The sequence below is a fragment of the Echeneis naucrates genome, chromosome 8, assembly GCF_900963305.1.
Source record: "Echeneis naucrates chromosome 8, fEcheNa1.1, whole genome shotgun sequence".
Classification (NCBI taxonomy): domain Eukaryota; kingdom Metazoa; phylum Chordata; class Actinopteri; order Carangiformes; family Echeneidae; genus Echeneis; species Echeneis naucrates.
The window spans coordinates 17,812,174-17,833,965 of NC_042518.1; the positions used below are offsets into that span (position 1 = coordinate 17,812,174).

Below are 21,792 nucleotides of genomic sequence, written 5' to 3' on the forward strand. Positions count from 1 at the left end.
TGACAGTTTTAGCCTGTTCATGGGAACATTAGTATAATGCTTCACTAAAGCTTGACGAGATGTAGATGAAGGTAAAGGGCAGCTTCACCAGATGCCTGACAGAGAACTCTTCCTTAGGTTTTTTTCTAATAAAATGTAATTCCTCTAATCTTTCAATAATAAGATGAACATAAACAGAATGCTTTGGACGTCTGTCAAGCTTACACTACATTGCCCTGAAGGCTCAGCTCTATTGGAATTGAACATATGATTTGATTAAGTATAGTATAATGAAAGTGTGAGTTTCCAACATTTCATTTTGTTGAGACAGGTCTGTTTTAATTGATTTCAGTGTCAAATAAAGTTTGATTAAAATTTACTCAACAGTGTCATCCACTGTTAAAATTTTGTCCGCCCAAATTCAACCCAAGTTCAATCAGAATTACCTATAACTCACAGCTTCCTTTCTACATAAAAGCGATATGTAAAGTTTTAGGAGACAGTAGCAAGCTTTTCAAGAAATGTCCAAAAGGGTCATCTTTGTGTTGAAGTAACAAAAGCTGGTTACTTTACAGATTCAGAATTATTCATGTCTATGTTTATTAGGATTATGAAATTATGATATGTTTATTTCATTTTTGGCTGGCTAAAAAAAGTGACCTCATAGTACATAAATTACATGTAAACATAAAATTACATTTTTGTTTTGGAAACATTAGCAACAGCTGTAATTATAATTCAAATATACAATACACATCATTTTTTAATGGGCAATCATACATTACCAGTACCTTTAAATATGGTACTTAATCTATATTTCAATGTGGACACTTGCAGTTTTGCAAAAAGTACTGGTCATAGAAAAGCCCTGTTCCCTTTCCAGATGGCAGAAACATGACTTTGTGAGATGTAGCGATCTGCCATTAAGAGTGAAGAGGGCATAGATAAAAACACAACACAGCAAAAGAGAGGCTCAATATCACCCTGTTTACATCACCTCAGGCAGTTTGTCCCCTCCTTCTGTACTCCCGCCCAATTCACCCTCTTCCTCCACAGCCTTTGACCTCTGCCTGTCCACCCCTCCCCCGACACACACACCCACACACAAGGGAAGACTGTTGACAGAGTCTTGTGATGCAAAGTAGAATTTTTTTTTTCCTGATTTTACATCCCCCAAGGTGATTAAAGCAGGAGTGTAAGACATTTATTCAAGTACTCAACTAAAGCAGGATTCTGAGGTAGTCGTGTTTTAACAGATGTTTTTCTATTTTATGCTACTTTATCCTTACTCTGCATATAGTTATTTTACAAACTAATCACAAGAGAAAGTTTATTGTTTTCATGAAATTATGCAGTAAATTACTAAAATATACAACTTAAGTAAAAATCAAATAAATATCAGTGTTTCAGACCTGTGATGACATCATTATGGGTTCTTGGACACAGATATTGTCTGAGATTGAGGAAGTATAACAATGGTATTTAGTTGCATACCTGAAAATCTGACCATCTGACTATATGACTCCACCCTCAGCTTATCAACACTTATGACATTTATGATTGTGCAAACCTCTGCATCACCTCTGCATGCTCCATTACATAACACCCATCTTTATACATGGCACAATTTTTGCATTTATATACTAACTGATAGGCCCATTCACTTTAATTATCTCTTATTTAGAACGGCAGAATTTAAAAATGTATAAATATTACTTTTGATTTTATAACGTCTAGTGAATCTATTTCTATTTCTATTCTGGAGCACCTTTTAAGTATTTTTGATTCTGATTCTGATTAATTCTATGCATGAAACCATGAATCACTTAAAAACCTAACCCTAATCCAATAAATGTTAAACCTCAACACTTGAAAGAGTAAGTGCAAATAACAGCTAGTTTGGGGGAGGATTATATAAAACATGGAAATAATAACACAGGTTAGCAGACAGGTTGTACCATTGCAGGTACTGCTGTTACAGCGTGAACAAAAGATAAGGGAGTAATCCACAGTACCAAGAGAGGAGTGTAATACAAAACATTGTTTTGATATCAGGGTAAATCAAGTCTCATATGCTTAACTTATGACTTAGACCACATACTTATGCTTTACACCCAAGCTTCTCTGATATCTGGTGCATGCCAATAACGTTTGTTTATTTCAGTGTGCTCATGGGATATTGAGTTCTGGAAAAGAAAGAATATTATTTTTCACTGATGAAAACCTTAGATGGACAATATACACAATCTGTGGTCCAAGACAAACAAATATACACATACAGATAATCTAAACATTGTACAGCTAAAGAACAAATGGTTTCCATATGACATATACAGTAAGATTATGCTATTCTTAATAATCAGCAAGCTTTAGAAATGGTAAACCTTTATTTTAAGATTTTGATGGAATAGATGTAATTTTTCATCTTTGCTACCACAAGGAAGAAGTCACCCACACTCTTTTCATTCAAAATATGTGGCAACCTGTGTTGTGATTTGACCTCTGGAAACTCCAGCCTGTGACCCCAGCAGCTCCCCTTGTGACCAGCCTGTGTGTGATTCAAAGGGGTAGAGGGGGAGAAAGGGGGAGAAATGGGGTTTAGGCAAAAGAGTTCAAGCAATCTCAGGACAATGGGGAGAAAACATTGCTTGAATCTTCTCAAAGAACCAAGACGGAAGATGAAGAAAGAAAGGCTAAGTGAATCTGTAGCAGCTTCAAAGAAACTAAAAAAAGACTGAAAAGAAAAGTGAAGTTTTTAGCTGTAGTTTAACAGCTTCATCATTCAAGAATCAGGCTAAATAAAGTAGTCTCAAAACTGTGATTACTGTATAATTGCCCAGTTAGTCTGCCTTATACAACACTTCAGGCTGTTTCATCAATAAAGATGTTACTTCAGCTGAGATGTGTCATGTCTCTGTCTTCAATGTTGGATATGATAATTAGATTAATTTTTGAATAATTAAAGAGTTAAATTTGTATTCTCTCATTTGAATTTACTGTCCTAAACAAACAAATCCAAGATTCTTCCCTGACTATTGCAACAAAACAGAAACATTTAATCACACCTTCAATTTTTTTATTGAAAGCTAGGATACAAAGTAAATGAGATAAGTCAAATACATTGATGGGATTTCACATAACCATGTAGCAACAATAACTAACATATAAGTGGATTACTTCCCGTATTCTGCTGAAAATCAAGGCTTACTTATAGAAGCTATCGTTTGTATGCGTCCACCATGTCGAAGCAACAGTTACAGTTAACTAATAGGAGGGGTTGAATCCATTTTGTGCGCAGGAGCCATTTTCTAACAATGCGAGCGCACACGTCAGCTCTGGGGCCTACTGTGTGCCCGCAGCTTACGTGGCTTCTCACACAGAGAACGACTCTTTAAAAAACAATATCCACAATTGCGAAATGTAAAACAGGAGTGTGGGAGATATTCACACGCTGGACACATTGAGCGCCAGCGTGTGTGGGGGAGAGGCAGGCCCTGCGCAACAGCCACTGCCTCCATTTTGAGAAGTCCTCCTTCCACGCAGAGGGGCGCGCGATATGTGCGGCGCTGTATCCCAGCGACTGCGCCACACTTAACTCCTTTGCGCCGCACACACACACAAGCACACACACACACACACACACACACACATACACACGTACACACAAACATGAGCAAGAAACGCACGAGCTACTGCGGGTGGCTCAGTTAAAATCTGCCTCAGTGCTGGGGCAGTTTAAACCCTGCGCCCGACTGATGAAGCCATGGACTCAGAGTGTATCCACCGGCCGGGTATTTGTGTTAAGCCATGCATCTGCTTCCACAGCCTGTATGGTGTGTTGTTGGTTTACACTTTGGCCGCCATATCTGATATAGTGTTGCCCTTGTTGGGGTTCAGAACGGAGAAAATGTTCCAAGTTCTAGGTCTAGTTTGCACTAAAAAAAAAAACAAACAAAAAAACAAGTAGCCCCCAAACGAAAAAAGGGGGAGTTTGTTTGGCTGCCTAGCACTGGTTGAGGTTTGCCATTGTGTTGTTCATGTAACACCCATGACAACTATCTTCTTCCCCCACTTATCATATAGATCAGGAGGAAGGAACTGTGGAGGTGTGCGTGCTGGGTCCCATAATTTGCAGGCGCTGCCTTGTTATTTAAATATGAAGCCTTTCTGGCCTACCAGGCCTTCAGCCATTCATACAGGGCGAGGTGAGTTGGGCCAATAAAGCAGTTGTCCACGCGAGCCTCTTACCGACATTACTCCGTGTTGAAGAGCAATGTGTCTATATGTCCTAATCTCCGCCCGCAGAAACCTATCAGGCGTATGTGTGGTACGTCATGTTGCATAAAGCCCCAGCAGCCCACTAACTGCGCTGTGCACGAGTACAGTACTGAGAGGCGCGAGCGAAACCGCGCGGCTAGTTAGGGGGTTGGCTTGTGTGCCCATGCGCGTGCACATTTGCTCACGCGCTCATCTGGTGAATACCCTAGGATAAGATGGGGAGCCCCCTCCCCTTCCTCCTGTCTCTAACCTACTCCAAATATACCACGTGGTTTCCTCTTTGCAAACAAAAAAAAAAAAAAAAAAAAAAACGTGAATTGGAGTCGACGGAGGGGCGGCGTCACCCCTTCGCCGGCAGCAGGCGGATCACTGAGAGAGGGAAGGGTAAAAGACTAGAGAGAGAGAGGAAAACATTTCTCCCGACTTGATCCCGCCATAGTTTTTCCCCACTCTTCCACCATAGACCTATCATCAAATCCACTCAGTACAACCCACCTCCTCCACAGTGCGGTAGAAAGGCTATAGGCTGCTGCTTTATACGTCTGTTGGGGCCGACTGCAAGTCAAGGGATTTCATTTCTTCTCCTGCTCCACTTATTCAACTGGATTTACATCTAAATTCAATACCGTCTGTTTTTACACTTTTTAAATCTCGTTTTTAGTTTGCGCCCCAGAGCAAAATATCTGTGGCGTTTTTTACTCTTTTTCATTTTAGGCAGTTTTTTGAACCAGCGTGATTTCCACTTTGAGTTAGTGTGGCAAGTGTGACAATATCTTGTTGCGCTATTAGCAAATTCTGGAGAGAAACTTTTTTGGTGGCTTTAATTTTAATTACTCCAGGGTTTGCCTTTTTCTGTTGTGGACTTGGAAACACTATTTCCACCATGCACAAGCTTTACATTGGGAATCTAGGCGACAGTGTGACTGCCGAGGACTTAGGAAAAACCTTTGACGACCACAAGATCCCATACTCCGGACAGTTTCTCATGAAAACCGGCTATGCGTTTGTGGATTGTCCGGACGATCATTGGGCCATGAAGGCAATCGAGACATTTTCTGGTGAGTTAACGTGGACTACTGGCCGCCAAAGACCAAAGACCCCTTGTCATTCATTCCACGGCGGTGGACGCCGGTCACAGTCCCGGCTTTATACACTCATTCATCGGCGTGTCCTAGTTTCACTCCCCGTCCGACCCGACGCGTGTTGGCTACTATATGATACACATAGCGGTTAAAAATAAATCTGCAAAATTATTTCTATTAACGCTCACCCGATGAATCGTGGTGTGTGGACAACTACACACCCAGGGGAGTCATTCAACTTTTACAAGGGGGAGGGACACACGTTGCTGAAAACGTAAAGCTATGGCCACCAGAAAGTCCGCAGGGACGTTCGGGACTACTGGACTATATTTCTACTAAACGAATGAGTTCATTTTTCATTAAATTGGAGCCCAGTTGAGGCTACTGTGCTCACCCGTATAAAGTCCATGCGAGTAGCACTCAAGATAGGTTGCATTCCTCGCTTCGGCTTCACCACGCTGCTGTGATATAGAATGAAGCCTCGCTGGCTCTCCTCCCCCTCCAAGTCGACCGTCCACTATGACAAAGATAGCAAAATATCTTACCGGTGCCCCCATCAAAAACGGGCCTCATGCCCCCACGGATCCAGAAGCGAGTGGCCGTGGAGAACGCTGGATACTCTCTGTGCCTTTTAGTGTATTTCTCATGATTTCCCACATATGTAACGTGAGGAGGTAAGGTCGCCATGCCAGTCAGCTCCCTCTGCTTCTTCTACATGAAGCCTCACGAACATGAACGCCTAAACCAGCCACCCCTCCCTCCCTCCCTCCCCAGGGCACACGGAGTTCAAATCAGTCCTAAAACATGTATTACCGAACATAAGGCTGATTTCATATTTGTAAAGTCGCTGTATTTTTATTTGCGATGTTTTCAGCAGCTTATTGTGTGACAATCTGACGATCTAAGACCATTCAGTGGCTCCCCGCCTCTGGAGTCAGGGTTTGGGCCCTTTGAACCGGTCCCCGTGTCCTCTGACTCTGTGTCGCTTTAGTATCTCCTTTGTGTTTTAAGAAAGCGCAGGGTTGAAAAAGTTAGCAGTGAGGGTCCTCCCTTGTAGCTACATGAACCCAGCACAGCTCAATGTCCCACACAGGCCTGTGATAAGCTAGTAAAAAGCTAGCGTGTAGCCACGGTCTTTTCTCAACACGCTTTCTCTTCCAGGTAAAGTGGAGCTTCATGGGAAACGCATTGAGGTCGAGCACTCCGTCCCCAAGAAGCAAAGGTACTAAACAGCGCTCAGCACTACACCTCCCATCCCCCCATCCGAACCCCCACCCACCCCCAGCATGTGTTGCATCACCTTGTCCGGGCCTTTCCTTTTCATTGAGTATGTATGGACACCACGGCTTTACCCTCTAATGTGTACCGGCAGTTAGCGCCCGGTCGTGCTCTTGTGTCCCCCTTGTCAGGAGCCACGTGAGGGCCGTGCCCGCCGTAGTAGCGGCCGCTCTTCTGTGTCTGCTTTTTGTTGGTGTGACTAAAGCCTCAACTTTTGTCGGCCATTGCTGAGGGGAGCTGAGCTGTGACAGTTTTTAGCTAGCCGGCCGCCGTGCTGTGCAGCCAAGTGTGGCTGGAGGTCTAAAACGCTGCTTTGGGTTGAAGTGGTGCAGGCTGAAACTCGTTCACGTTAAACTCCTTTGCTAACTCATCAGATCGAGCCACGACCTCGGACTGTAGGTCCACATTTTGCTCAGTGTCTTATCTGTGGCGGATTGATGGTTGAGCTTGGCGACTCATTAAGCAGAGAATTGAGGGTCTATTTGAGCATATATCCCGTTTGTGCAGATTTTGTCAAATTTTAGTGTGTGGGCCTACTGGTTTTTAAAATTAATTCATCAGTGGCTGTAATTTTTTTTCAAAGCCCACATTCAGCTGGTCCCTATCACAGATCCACATTACATTTTAGTTATATATTTTTATTTTTGGAGTGGTACCAAGATTTTCAGCTAAAGTATAAAATGTGAGACTAAATGTGATTTAATGGAGCCCTAGTAATTAAAATAAATCTTAAATCATTTCACCATAAGTCTTGATGTAATTTTGCTCAATGGCACAGCTGTGTATTTTGAATTTTTAGACAATTGAAATTATTGTTTACAAACCTTGGAAGTTTTGCAGTCATCTGTGAAATTAAAATAAAACATATTTTTTTTCCTTAAAAATTTATGACTGTGAAACATTTTGATGGAAATAGTGTACCTGTAGCTCAGTGTGTTTTTAAAAATGAAATTCCCTCGGCACAGGGGATAAACAGGGCTCCATTGTAAATCAGCTGCTCTGTTAATAGCTAGACTTGACCTGTTTTAGCAGTATCAGGGAATTTGCCTATAGACCATCTTCCATGGCTGTAACCTTTGGCACAGATACGAGGTGAGCATTGAGCACAGCTCTCCATGTCCTGCTGTTTAGCCGCATGCGTGTTAATGTGTGTGTTCCATAGTCAAAATGGCCAGTGGACACAGATTTCATCTTGTTGATTCACTGCTGCAAATAAAATTCAAACACAAACTTAACCTTGTGTGTGATCAGCATTTATGTGGCTGTTTTGTGTCAGTGCTTGACTGTGTGAAGTGTTGTGTTTATGTTGGACACCTGCTCTGCGCCAGAATGTTGCAACATAGCTGTGGCACACAAAACACCAATAAGTGTGGTCATTCTGGGCCTTAATGGCATTCTGACCGTGAGGCTGGAGAAGAAACGGGTCACTCGTCATGCTCAGGGAACCAACCAGGAGGCACCCTGTAATTTCTTATAATCTCTCAGCAGGTCAGTAAATGATTCTGATGGTTCTGTGCCCCCCCCCACCCCCATTTTTTCCCCCTGTGATAAGCTTAAAGACCCATAATGATAAAGGTGATTTGTGAAATGGGGGGGCCATCATGGCCAAGTCGAGGTCTTCAGTGGCTCCACAACATATGGTGCCTCCACGCAAAGAGGAGTCACTCCACGTCAGGCAATGAGGGTAAAATGGCGAAGCTCTGAATGAGGCAGGAACACTGCACAGGCAGCTTTTTTTCCCCCTCCCACTGGGTCTTCTTTGCGCCCAATTCACCCTGTAGAAGCACAGCCTGGACAGTTGAAAATGAAGGCAGTATAGCAGAGGGTTAATGTGGGGAAACAATTTTTTGCAAACTCAATTTTTCAAAATGGCTGTTCATATTTGCACTTTACCAGACTGAAACAATGCTAATTATTTCCTCAAAATGATTGTTTAAATATTTCAGACATCTGCTCAGCTACTTTAACCATACACGTCTGTATGATGACTGAGTGAACACAAATGCACTGCATTGCTTAGTTGTAATGTTTAAAATCCCCCAGCTGTGACACAACAGCAGCAGTGCACTTTTTAATCAAGAGTCATTTGAGAAAACACAAGGTGGGCCTTTACACTGATAAATGAAATATTCTTGAATCCAGTCTAACTGTTGTGCTTCTGACAAACACTCCTGCTTCGTGTCCTGTTGATCTTTTCCTTTTCACTTTCACTCCAGTCTTTCAAATACTATGTGTTGAACTTAGCATGTCCGTTATTTCTGCTGAGTGCGTAGTAGGTGATGTGTGTGCAGTTTATTCTGACATAGGAGGAGGTGTGTATTTGTGTGGGAGGGGACGGCTGTTCAGAGGGAACTGAACCCTTTATTTAACGGATGGTACTGGGGTGGGGGAGGGGGTAGTGGGCATCTCTAGGGTCCCACGCCTTCTTTCTGGTCTATAAGCGTTTGTGTTTAGCCCCTTATAGTCTGCAGGGGGCGCCGTCTGTGGTCACCCTTGACCTCTGATAATGCTCTGTGTTTGTTTGTGTGTGTGTGTGTGAGAGAGTGCACTGTGAGGTGGAAATTGAGGGGTTTTACTCTTCAGGGACAAATGTGATATTCATCATTAGGCTGAGTGAAATGTGTGTCAAGCTGCAGAGGTTTGTAGGAGGTCAGGGGGAGCGGGAGGGGTACACGGGTGGGGAGGCTGAATTGTGTGTGTGTGATTTTTTTGTTTTTTTTTTTGTTTTTTTTGTGTGTGTGTGTGGGGGGGATCCTCAGAGGGAGAGAGGAAGTAGAATGTACAGAAAGCCTCTAGTGAGAGAGTTTGAGGTGGAAAATAACCCACAACAGTATAAACATAAACCAAAAACCGTTTTAGTTTGTTGTTTTGTCTTTTTTTCCTATTTTTAGCAGCATAAACAAGTTTAAATATTATGGCTCATTCTATAAAAATACAACCAGGCACATTTAACTAATTTATTCTTTCATTTTTAGAGCTGGTGTAACAATAATTGTATATTATATTAAAAAAATATATGTATATACAGAAAATGACACTTGTTACAATAATAATTAAATGTTTCATGCCAAGTGACACCAAATTTAATGTTATCCAAAAAAACAGCTAAATTTAGTGAAAAGGTTTGCATGTTATTTGCATAATTTCTACGTTGGATAGATGAACTGCCTGTTAATCTAAAATCAGTTTTTACCATATGACTTACAAAGAGTTTCCTGCATTAGCTCATCTTAATAAGCATCTGATCCTATTGCGCATCTTTGAGAGGGAACATTATCACATGACCTAATTTGTTCTGGATATACCTGCTCTCTCAGAAGATCACCAGGTGTTTGTCCCCTCCTTCATTTATGCTGCTGGAAACAGAGCTCTGCTGCTAATTTGTTCATAGATAGCAAGAAAGTAATTTTACTTATAAAAGCTTGTGTAATCTTGAGTAAATTCAAAAGCTATATTTCCCATACTGCCCCTTCAACCCCAGTGTTATTCTTCTATGCTCCCTTGTAAGTCCCCTTTGTTCTCTTATAGGGGATGTTTAAGGGAATCCCTATAAAGTTTTTTTGGGGTTTTTTTTTTTTTTTCTTTCTCCGTGAGGCCCTACCCACAGCCAGCATCTCCCATCAATCAGAGATAATGTTGTTGTCCTCTCTTTCTCCTCCAGTTAATCTCCTAAAATTTGCTACTATATTGACTTTCTAACTACCGTGACATGAACTTAAAGATATTTTTAAAGGTTTGATCAAACACAAAAAAACTCTTAGATCCTCTGTCACTTTGCAATAACTTTATACTTAAATAGTGTAAACAGGTCAGAATGCAATTTATAATCTGAATATACTCGTATTTTAACTGCTTCAGTGTATATATATTCTCTATGTATAATGTTTAGATATGTCTTCAGCAGCAGCAGTGCTTTTTATTAATACTGAGTGAAACATTCAAATATCCTAATCTCAGCTACACTGTTGCATCAAAAGGCAGATTCTTTGTATTTTAGGCTCAGTTTAGTTAGTAAATGTTCCTCTAACACGCTCGGATGTGTTTGATATCTCTAGAAGAAGAGGCAGTTAGTTACGAACTAGCGTTCTCCACACAGTGTTTTTCTGTCAAACTATTGTTTCCAGGGTGGCAAATAAATCTTCCCTTTAAACCAAATGAGAACCTGTGTATGAAGGAGACCAGTTAAATCCATGATAAAGCCACCAGGGGTTCTTAGTCTTACTTTTGCTCTTGAATGTACAAAGGCAGACATTAACAGCAAGTGAAAAGGAGGGGTAAAAAATAATAATGATTCAAAATAAATATTTTTATTTCCTATCTCTTTAAAAGACTGGCAGAGGTGTCCAGCCCCAGCCTTAACATTTCAAATTACATAACATCAAGTTCAGAAAAAAATCTCCCTGTAGCAAAGATTCACTAGTCAGCTTTAATCGGACTAGACCTAAGTGGTTCTGTTGGTGAAGCTTACAGTTTACATTTAGGGTACATATTTCATCCTCACCTGGAACTCAGACACCTGCAAATCATTTACTTCCTGTTTGTGGTGGAGAGACATCTCCTAAATGAACACACTCTGTGTGTACTTGTTTTCACCATTTGTTGTGTGGTTCTAAATGAAACAGTTTGTCTTCAACCTGCAGGAAGTGTCCAGCTGAAGTCAGGGACCATCTCAAACTGTGGACTGCTCTCTTGCCTCTTTCTTTAGTATTGCAATGTGGCCCAAAGAGCTTTAATGGCCACTCATTCAGTCACTGACACAAACTTTACACTTGAGCCGCTTCACAGGAAATACAAACCTCCACCTGAATCTTTAACACTTTTATATGGATTTTTTCCTTTATTATGGTGCAACTGAATTACAAGCCCATATGTGTATTATTGGATTGATTTAAATTCCTTTAAAAATATTGTATATATTTTTGTTTTATTGGCACCAAAATAGGGGTGTACTAAATTCTAATGACACAGGAGTGCTCAGTTTAGGCTGCTATGAAATAAAATGGTTATTATTTAGACATTTAGGTAGCACTAATTTCCATACAGAAATGTAGCGATTAGCTAGTTATTCATTCATAAAGCTATTATTTTTATATGTTCTAAAAATCACCATACAAGCATATGCACAATGGGTCTAATTAATATGAAGAAATATTTTATGATTCCATACAGCAACAATGTTGTGGGAAAATAGACTGTTAAACATGAATTTTGTTTTGTCTTTTTTTACACACACACTCTCTCTCTCTCTCTCTCTCTCTCTCTCTCTCTCTCTCTCTCTCTCTCTCTCTCAATGTGTTACATTTGATTTGTCCTGACTCCATTCAAATGCTTATGCACTTCATTGTAAGTTATTCAATCATGAAAAATATGTTTGCGTGATTTGAGTGTCTGTAGTTAGAGATGATTAATAGTCTATTCAAGCTCATTCAGTCGATGACATTCAGCCTGACTTCTCATTGGCTTTAAGTGGCCTCCATCACTACCTCTCATTCAGTTGTTGTGTTTGTCAGAAGGTCACAGTCGACTGAAGTTGCTGTGTTGCCTGGGGATACCTTTGCAGGGTGGACACGTGATCACATTCATTATTTTCAGAGATGGCATGGACTGCTACATGATGTACAAAATAAGAAGCAACAAAAACAATGAGTATGATAGTGATGTCCTTTATGTTATTTCAGTTGGAATTGTATGTTTTTTACATTTTGTTGGAAAAAACTTTTACTTTGGAGAGTCAGATTTTTGGGTGGGGATGTTTCAGTTTGCACCATAACTGCTGTGATGCTACAATTCATCTGTGCTGATTTGGATGCCACACCAGGTCATTTTGTGATTCAAATTTTTGCAGCTCTAGAGATAAGATTGAAAATTTAAAACTTACACACCCAGTTTGTGTCAAGAACAATTCATAGCCAAAGAAGCCTACACGGTTGTAGAATGTTTCTGTTTCATGGACATTTTGACTGCGCACTCGGCTCTCTCTCATGTCAACATCTGCACAGGAGCCATTTCTATAAGGTTCATTCTTTAGACAAAAAAATGTCTTTAGCTAAAGTTTGAATTTGACAAAAATTAACTCATCAGTAGTTTACAATTAAGTTTCTTCACTAATGTTGTAAGAATTTTCTTATGTTCATATTTTACTTTATTAGACTTCCCCTTTCTAGTTTGTCCTGAGCCAACCTTGATAATTCATTCTTCACTTTACAGAGATGGAATAGTTTTTTCCCCTCATGTTTCAGTTTCTATTTTGAAGGGTTATGTATTGACTTTTATTCTATTCCTTCTGGAGCCACAATACTGTTCCTTATTTCCTTATGTTATGTAAACTGTTGCAGCATTAAATGCATTCTGAATGCATCATACATCTGAAGAACAGTGTGTGTAGTTGGGGCCTACACCACACACACAGGAAAGCTCAGAGAAGTAGAAGCTCACCATGATTTGTCTTCCCCACCTCTCATGGCTAGTGAGGAGGAGGAGGAGGAGGAAGAGGAGGATGGAACAGTGGGCGGAGGGAGCAAGGGGGTGCGACCAATCGTCTGGCAGTGACACCTGCAAGCAGCAAAAAAAAAAAAAAAGTCAATAGGTCCGCCCTCCTTCCCTCGCCCACACACATGCTCTGACTCTATCCTCCCCCTTTTCTCTCTGTCTCTGTTCATGCCTTTACTGCCTTTTTTGTTTTCTTCTCTCCCTCTCACTGGTACAGTATGTTCATTTTTCTCTCTATCTTTTGTTTTCTCTTTCACTTGCGTTCTCATGTCTTGGCGTGTTGCCATTTTCTCTGCACCTCTCCAGCCTCTCTCCCTCTCTCTCGCTCTCTCTCTCTCTTGGAGCGGGAGGTGAGCGAGCAGTAGAATTAAAGGCAGACACACACAGAGTGACTCAAAGATAGAAGACGCATGTGTTTTACATTTGCATTTCTCCATCGTCATGGACACACAAAAAAGATTTTGGGCATAGCTGAGCTGTAATTTGATTAGACAGCTTGCTGGAATATTTACTACATTCTGCTTTCTGAGGAAACACAAAGGAGGAGTTTCATAGCAACTCAGACCATGACTACCTGCTGAGACATGATGTTCAGGCCTGAGATGATTTGTCACAAAGTCACTTAGTTAAAAAAAAAAAAAAAAAAAAAAAAAGCCAAATATCCTTCAGGTTCATAATTTTAGCTTTTACGTTGTTGGCCGAATTAAATCACCTTCACCCATCATCCAATGGGAAATCATCACAGCTGTTAAACCGTCAATCATTTATTTTCTTTCGTACAGATGTTTTCAGATGCAAGTCTAATATCACGGCAGGAGTGTTGTGTTGAAATAAACTTGGTTGTTGATCATTATTAGGATTTCATTTTATTTGTTTTATTCAATCAGATAGATTTGATTTGAGTGGACAGTTCCTGTGCTACACCTAACATCCTCATTAGAATATGTGTGTATAGCTGAAGTTTGTCTTTTGTATGTCTACTGTGACGCGTGTGTGTGTGTATAGTTAGATGGATATAAAATGATAGTGATGCAGTGGCGTCATTAGTGTCAGACTCAAACTGAGTTTTTTATGTGCCATAGGAATTTTCCTTATATGTAGCAAAGATTTGAATATACTCACTGAATCTATTCTGTGCCTGTAATAGACACTAACTGTTATATCATAGAGATGATATTGGAGGTATATCTATCTTAAATACAGAAATTCCTTCACAACCAAGGTCTGAGAGATATGGGGTTTTTTTTTTTACCAGAAAAGTCAACTGAAGAGATTCTATCATGTTGCATCATGGGTAATGAGGTTGCAGTGTTTTTGTAGCTTTTTGTTGAGGCAAAGGCCTATTCCCTTCACCCTCAGATTCACAGCTAAGAGGACTCTGTGCAGACACTTAATGCACGTTTCTGGAGGAGTTACCCACAGTTCTTAATTTTGTGACGTTACAACCGAATAGAGAAGAAAAAACATAGAATACCAACTTTAATGCTAGAGAAGAAAGGTGGTGATTAAGGGGCACGTGTGGGTAGTTAACTGTCCTGTGACAGCTTCATGATGAAGTCCATATCTGTCTACCTCAGGAGAGGGTTAACATTATTTTATTTGCAAACAAAGAACAAAACTCTAAATGAAAATGCAAACCAGCTAGTTTTGGTGATGTCATTGTATGTTTGGGCTCGTACAGTCTGTCAGGGCTCAGGCCTTTGGTCTTACGGGGCAGTTGAGGTTCCACTGCATGTTATGGGCTCTAGCTTTTGCTTTTACACTGAGCTAAAGTAGTGGATTGCACTTGGTATTTTGGTAGCTAGTTGTCTGTCTTATTTGCTGTCACATGAAAACACTACAGACACAATTGATCAGTGAGAGAATATCATCTCCACCCTGAGCCAGGACTCTACCTGCTGCATCTGTGAGTTATTGTTCTGCACTGTTAGCACACAAAACAATGTTTCTTTTTGATTTTGAGGTGTTCATGTTCATATCGTGGTCATAGTTTTGTGCATTTACTGAGGACTGAGGATCTGCAATGAGGAAAAAAAAGTTTTGAGCTGTTGTAGTGAAATTGGAAAAGAGCTGCAACACTCAGGAGCCTCCTATGTCCAACACTTAATGAAAGGTGAAGGTTTTCAACCAATGAGTTTTAGATCAAACTGGAAGAAACACAGCAGTAAAGGCAGTATAAATTTGATGTTTCTTTTTGTTGGATTATTATTATTAATGTTGGTATTATTATTTTGAGAGCTTGTTTATGGTCTACAGATTTGTGATGTAAGAAAAACACAAGCTCATTAAAGCTTTCTAAGGACAGAACATGACGACAAAGCTCTAATCTTAGAGGATATGCATGGAGGCCTTATGTAGGTGAAGGGGTAAATGAGTCCTGTCTCTTTAAGACGCAGCCCCCCTTCACAATCTCCTCCTCCTTCGCCCCATCTTTCTGATTGTTTCTTCTCTCTGGTTCAAACCATCTGTCCTCTCTCTATCCCTCTCTCCCTCTTTCTCTCTCACTCTGACCGTCTCCTATGCTTTCTCTCACTAAAAATAAATCGGACACACACATTTAAGTGCATGCATGCCACACCAGCATATACATGAGAAGTGACCACTGGGGGGGGGGGTTGAAGATCAAGAAATAAAAATAGAAAGAAAGGAGTGGGGGAAGGGAGGGTTTTTGGAGAGTGGGAGGGGGAGGGGGAACTGGGGCCCAGGGGTCGGGTCTGCTAGGGCCTCTTAGGCGTGTGTGTGTGTGTGTGTGTGTGTGTGCGTGCATGCATGCACGCTGCAGAGAAGGTATATGCATGTACATGAGAGAGAAGCTCCTGCAGCCCTGCCCTGCTAGTCATCCACAGCCATGGCGTCCGCTTTGTGTGTGTGTGTGTGTGTGTGTATTTCTTCATACCTCAAAAATTGATTCATACTCTGGCACTTCTTGTTCTGTTTACCCTGGATCTTATAAACCACCAGAGCTCACACTTCAGTTGTATGAGAGAGGGAATCACATGATTTCGATGCAAATTCTTCAGTAATGGTCTGAGCTTCAGTTCCAGATCAAATGAGAGAGAAATCCACTGTGATCAGATCAAACTCCTCATCAAACCTCATGTCCACAGTGTTTACAGAACTAAATCAACGATTTGAATTAAGAGAGTCCAATATAACGTTTTATTATATATCGTTAATCTACACAGTCTTTGGATTCTCCTGTTAATCTGACCTTTCTAATCAAATCCTTTACGTTTTAATCATGAGAATGCTTCTTTTCCGCCAAACACACTCAGTGAGGTATTTCATATTCAAATTATGGCAGAATGGCTTCTATCATGATTAATTTCAGTTGCAGTTACTACTACATAGCTGATCCTTGCAGCCAAACCAAAAAAAAAATAAAAAATAAAAAAACAGGTGGAAAACATGATTTATTTTGTTTGGATGTCTGACCTGACAGTTCTATATTGAACAAAACAAAGTCATCACAAGTTAGACCATAATAATTTGATTTGAACTTAAACAACTACCATAACAATTTTGTAATTGGATTAAATAATGTCTGGAGGTTCATAAATGAGGAAGTTGGTCAGGGAAACAGTTGATTGTGTAACTCATCTAGAATTTCTTTTCTTTTTTTTTTTCCGAAATCCTTTTTGAAAATTAAATGCAGAATTAAATATTTGTGTTGTCCCTCTGTTTGCACTAAAACTGGACTATTTCTTGCATGGTTCTAAATCCAGCCACACTCTTCCTGAGAAATTTGTGAAAACCAAACACAAAAAGTGTCTCTTGTTTATAGCATTAAAAACTAAAAAAACTGCAATCTCAAAATGAATATTTCCATAAAGTATATTTTCTGTCCATGATTGTGGACATGATTGCGCACCTGCAGCTATACACCCATGTAATAATGCCTATAATTATATTTAATAATTTTTACACTTTTCATGTGTTGTAGTGGACTGCAGGTGACCTCAGCAATAAATGCTGGATTGATATGTCAGACAAAAGCTTTGACAGACTTTTTGTACTGATTTTATTTATGGCAGAGCAGTTTTATTACTTAAGACTGAGGAAGGGTACCTTATAAAGTGGCCACTTTGTGCATCTCTCCACAAAACTGTTATCATTCCATCTTTTTCTTCAGCTAGTTGCTATGTTGAGGTTGAGCTTTGGCAACTAAATTCACCTTCTAGTGCAGCAGTGGAACAATTCTTGACTTGCTCCCACTGGAGAGAGTTTTACATATTTGCTAAAATTGAAATATGAAATTTCTACATTTTAATTAAAATTGCAACAAAAGTAGAATTTTGCTCTGAATCACTTGGGATTTTATTTATTTGTTTTATTTTTTGGCTTATTTATACATTTTCTAACCCTGACCTTAAAACATTTTTCAATAAAAGTAGCAACAGAAAAGTCAAATTTTTCTCAACAGTTTTTAATAAATGTGAGGGACCTGATCCTTCACTGGCCTCCCTGCTGTGCAGATGCAGCAGTTGGGAAATAAATAAATGTTACCTTCAGTTTGATACATTTCTCTCTATGAATAACCTGTTGTCATTTCTTTTTTGTGTTAAAGGGGTCCTGTAAATGGAAATAGTTGCTGCGAGTAATTGTAATATGAGACAGAGTTAAGTTGTGCAATGAGAGGCGGCTCAATCCAATGTATGAGCACAGAATATATGAGTAAGGAGAGGGGACTGTGTGCTGGTGGAGTGGGGGAGGGGCTTGTTGTAGAATCTCAAGTGTTTATTGGCTTTTGGTAAAGTGTGAAGCAGGATGTTTTCAGGAAGAAGAAGAAATTATATTGTTCAAAATTGTGTTTAAGGAAGAACATGTCAATAAAGGAATTGCAAATGTGAAAATATATATTTTAATACACCTGTCAGACTTGTTTGGAACATGTTTCCACTCTTGAAGATTTGTTTTTTATTTTGTGGAATGTGTCAAAACTTAAAATCTCTTCTTGCATTACTCCAGCAAACAGGATGAATTACTTTTATAAGAAAACAAACTACCCGAGATGAAAGATGAAGGTTGTGACACAGAGTGCAGACAGAAAACCGTGCTGCCTTCAGGATGGTAAAGACTGAATTCTGGTTATCTCTTTAAAGGCCTTGAGGTCACAAGACTCATTCAACAAAGCAGACACAGTTAATTCAACTTGCATTAAAAAAAAAGACCTACCAGTAACATATAGAAAACTTTTTTAAAGAGACTGAAATTGGTTATTTTAGCAAAGTGGAACAAAAGCAGCAGGCATTAAATCAGACCTTAAAGAGTAAAACTGTTATACGTTACTGCTTCAACAACCAAATTAATCAGTGGATGAAATTCAAAAAATTTTTTTCCAGACAGAATAAACAAATGTTTTCTTGCTGAAACATTTATATATCCTTTTGCTTTTCTTCAGGAATGAAATTATAAAGGTATTTAAGGTGGAACTGAAGGTGTCTGCTCTCTATTTCCACTTCACAAACACAGTGTTATTTACGTAAGATCTCAAACTAGAGTCTCATTGATGGAAGTAAAAGGAAACTCAAATGATCAGATGCTGACTGTCTGCTTTTTGGTTTTTGTTCTTTCTTATTATAATCGCTCCCTCCATCAGATGTCCATAAGACTACTCTCCCAGACCTATGATAGATAGATGTGTTTGTGCTTGCGTGTATGTGAGTGTGTGCGTGCTTTTGTGTGGAGAGGTAGAATTCTTGACATTTTTTCAACAGTAATGAGAAAGAAACTGGAGATTAAGGAGCCTATAGGGCATCCAGCCTGAGATTGACTTGGAGGCATTTCTTTGCGCTCTGATTGGCTGAGAATTTCTATAGTTGCTCTTTCACATATAGAACTTCCTGTGCCGCCCTCTTCCTGGTTCCACTGCTCTTGTGTGTGTGTGTGTGTGTGTGGGTGTGTGTCTAAACTGTGGACCTGTTTGTTTGACCCATTTAGTCTTTGTTTATTTTTCCACTTAAGGTCTCAATCTCTCCAGTTTCCTGAGACATTTAGGTTTGTCTCGTCAAATCAGCCTGATTAAATCTAAAAACCGACACAAAGTTCCTTGCTCCAGTTGACAAACACACAACAGGAAGACAGAACACTATTTAAATAAATATAAATCGCCTTTACTTTGGCACCCTTAAAGTCTAAGTAGTGAATATTAGTATATAGTAATATCAGAATGACTTCTCTGTTCTTTATGAGGATGAGATTTTTTTTTCTTCTCTCTTTTCAATTTCAGTCAAATTTCATGAGCTAATGTTAGTACAATGTTGACAGTAAAATTGTTTCAGATTTGGTAAAGCTTTGGTTTTGCACAATCAAATTTGATTAGATTAATCAATCCTACAAAAGACCTGATGATATAAACAAACAATGGGTTGATTGGTCTGTGCTGTTTTTGTATTATTTATGCTCTTACTGTGTCACTTACAATTCAAGACACGAATCATTAAATTTAGTTTTAGACACCAGACCTCCCAGACACTAATTAACTGACTGAGGGGCAACTGCAGCATCTTTGAATCACAACAAGAAAATTACGTTATTTTACCTACAAGTTAAAATGTAAGAATGCACAGACATCTTCCTGCTTTTGATCTTGTTCTGAAATATAGATCAGGAGTGTGTTTTTGCTTAGACTGTACCTGCTGATTGAATGTATTGAAAACTATCCATCCTCAACTGTGAGGCAGACTTTGTCTCAAGGTGACATGACAAGGTTTTGGCAGGGTTAGTAATTATCCTAATCTGAAAACTACCACTTTAGTATTATTATTATTCTCTAAGAAGTAAACTGAAATCTATTTATTTATCCTAATCTGGAACAGAATCCATTTAACCTCGGTGCCATAACCAGAGGCAAAGGTTGAGCAATTTCTCTCCATTTTTCACCACATATAACACTGAAGCAGTGTACAGTCGAATGGGTAAGGGCACCTTCATAGACAGCACTTGATCAGTAAAGGGTCAGTTTCTGACATTGAAATCATTGCTTGTGAGGTTTTCTCAAAATAATTTTATTCTACAAACACACAGAAAGAAATAAAAAAGATGGACGACTGTAGATGTCATTGATGATCATCCTGCCCCCTTGGCCTGTGAAATCAAGTCTATTCTGTTGCTTTGAAGCCCGAGAAGACTCCATTTTGAGTGATGACAGAGCCTGCAGTACATAAAGACATCTATTCATTTTTTAAGATACGCAGCTTCTCATGGTCCCTAAATTTTTTTCTTTGTCACATGTTCTTTCTGCCCAATGGCTCAAACCCTGCTTTGTTCAGACCTCATCACAGTAGCAGAAGGAAATTTTTGTTTCAACATACACTGACCAACAACTACTCACACAAGCTCCTGAGATTATTACCTACATATAAAGAGTTTTTCCTTTATGTTCCTTTGTGGTCTGACTCCAGTGATCATCAGCATCAAAATAATGCTAAAATGCCTCCTCATCATAATGCTACTTTCACCCAGGAGTCAAGAGCCACAGTGCTATTTGAATCTGGGGTAAATAGCCAATGCTGCTACTTCCCCCTCAGTGTTCTAGCAGAGAGGCATTCTAACGCATGGAACATATTTCCAAAGGATCCATTTGAACTCGCACTTAAATCTTAAATTTCACCCATGTGTAAATTTTTTACACTGAATTTATTGGATCTTTTTGGGTTAATGTGAAGTATTTGATTTTTGTTTTAGTTTCTTTATTATTGTCAGTGTGGGCACAGAGGTGTCTGACTGGTTGCTCTATATTTAGAAACACTGAGGTGTTTTTAACTGAAAATTGAGTAATGGTGAGGCATTTTGGTTTCCAGTGTGGAGGATAGGGCTCAAATGACTCAGTGAGGCTGTCTGCCACATCACGTCCATGGCTCATCTTTGTATGTTTCTACTGCCACACATGAGCCAGCTTTAACAGCTTCAGATTCAATAAAGGAAGCTGAGCAAAAGCTTCCACCCACCGAGAGAAAAAAAGTTTAGGTGTAAAAAAAAAAAAAAAAAAAAAAAAAAAAAATTGTGCTATATGAAGGTGAATGGCATGTTAAAGTTGTGGAAGTAATTTCAGGAGCAAGCAGGAACTACAGCTGCAGGAAGTAGATCAGATTGCAGAATAGTGATTGTCAGCTAATTCTGAAAAGTGAAATGATACGATGTGTTGATGCTTTGTTGATTTAATCCATATTTTAAATCCATCCACTCTGGAAAGTGTTTGTGGCCAGAGTGAGTGTGATAAATGCACCTTTTGCTAAATTCAGAAAATTTTTACATTTATTATTTATTTTTATGAGGACAGAGCATATTAATGAACAATTTAAATTTAAATATGCCTGATTTAGCTCAAAGCTAATTTCCATCCGTAGTCCTCACATTACAAAAACAAACATACCATAGAAAACAAAATGGACGACAATAAAGATGGAGAAAGAGGGAAAGAAAAAAAGGCAACAATACCATGCAGCCAGGAGTCGCTGCATGGCACTGCCAACTTGCATAAGCACAAGAGACACAACTCTAGCTGCTAATGCTTGCCTTGTGTGGTGTGCTCAGCAGTCTATATATCATTTCTAGTTAAAATGAGTTGTATATGAAACATGACTGACACATAACTGCATGCAGCTTTAATTTAGCACCTGGGAGCGGCTGTTGTTAAGTTATATTCTGAGTGTACTAAGGAAATTTGATCCTTGGTGATGTTCAC

General features: G+C 39.5%; 1 protein-coding gene across 2 annotated transcripts in view; it reads left to right on the forward strand.

Moving 5' to 3' along the window:
• Positions 1–4,701: 4,701 nt before the first annotated feature.
• The window catches only part of igf2bp1 (insulin-like growth factor 2 mRNA binding protein 1), a 46,095-nt gene continuing 29,004 nt past the window's right edge, over positions 4,702–21,792 (forward strand). For both annotated transcript variants that reach the window (XM_029507879.1, XM_029507880.1), the window contains exons 1-2: positions 4,702–5,315; positions 6,501–6,561. In XM_029507879.1, the coding sequence (XP_029363739.1) occupies positions 5,141–5,315; positions 6,501–6,561 (236 nt within the window). In that variant the 5' untranslated portion in view covers positions 4,702–5,140. The remainder of the gene's footprint in view (positions 5,316–6,500; positions 6,562–21,792) is intronic.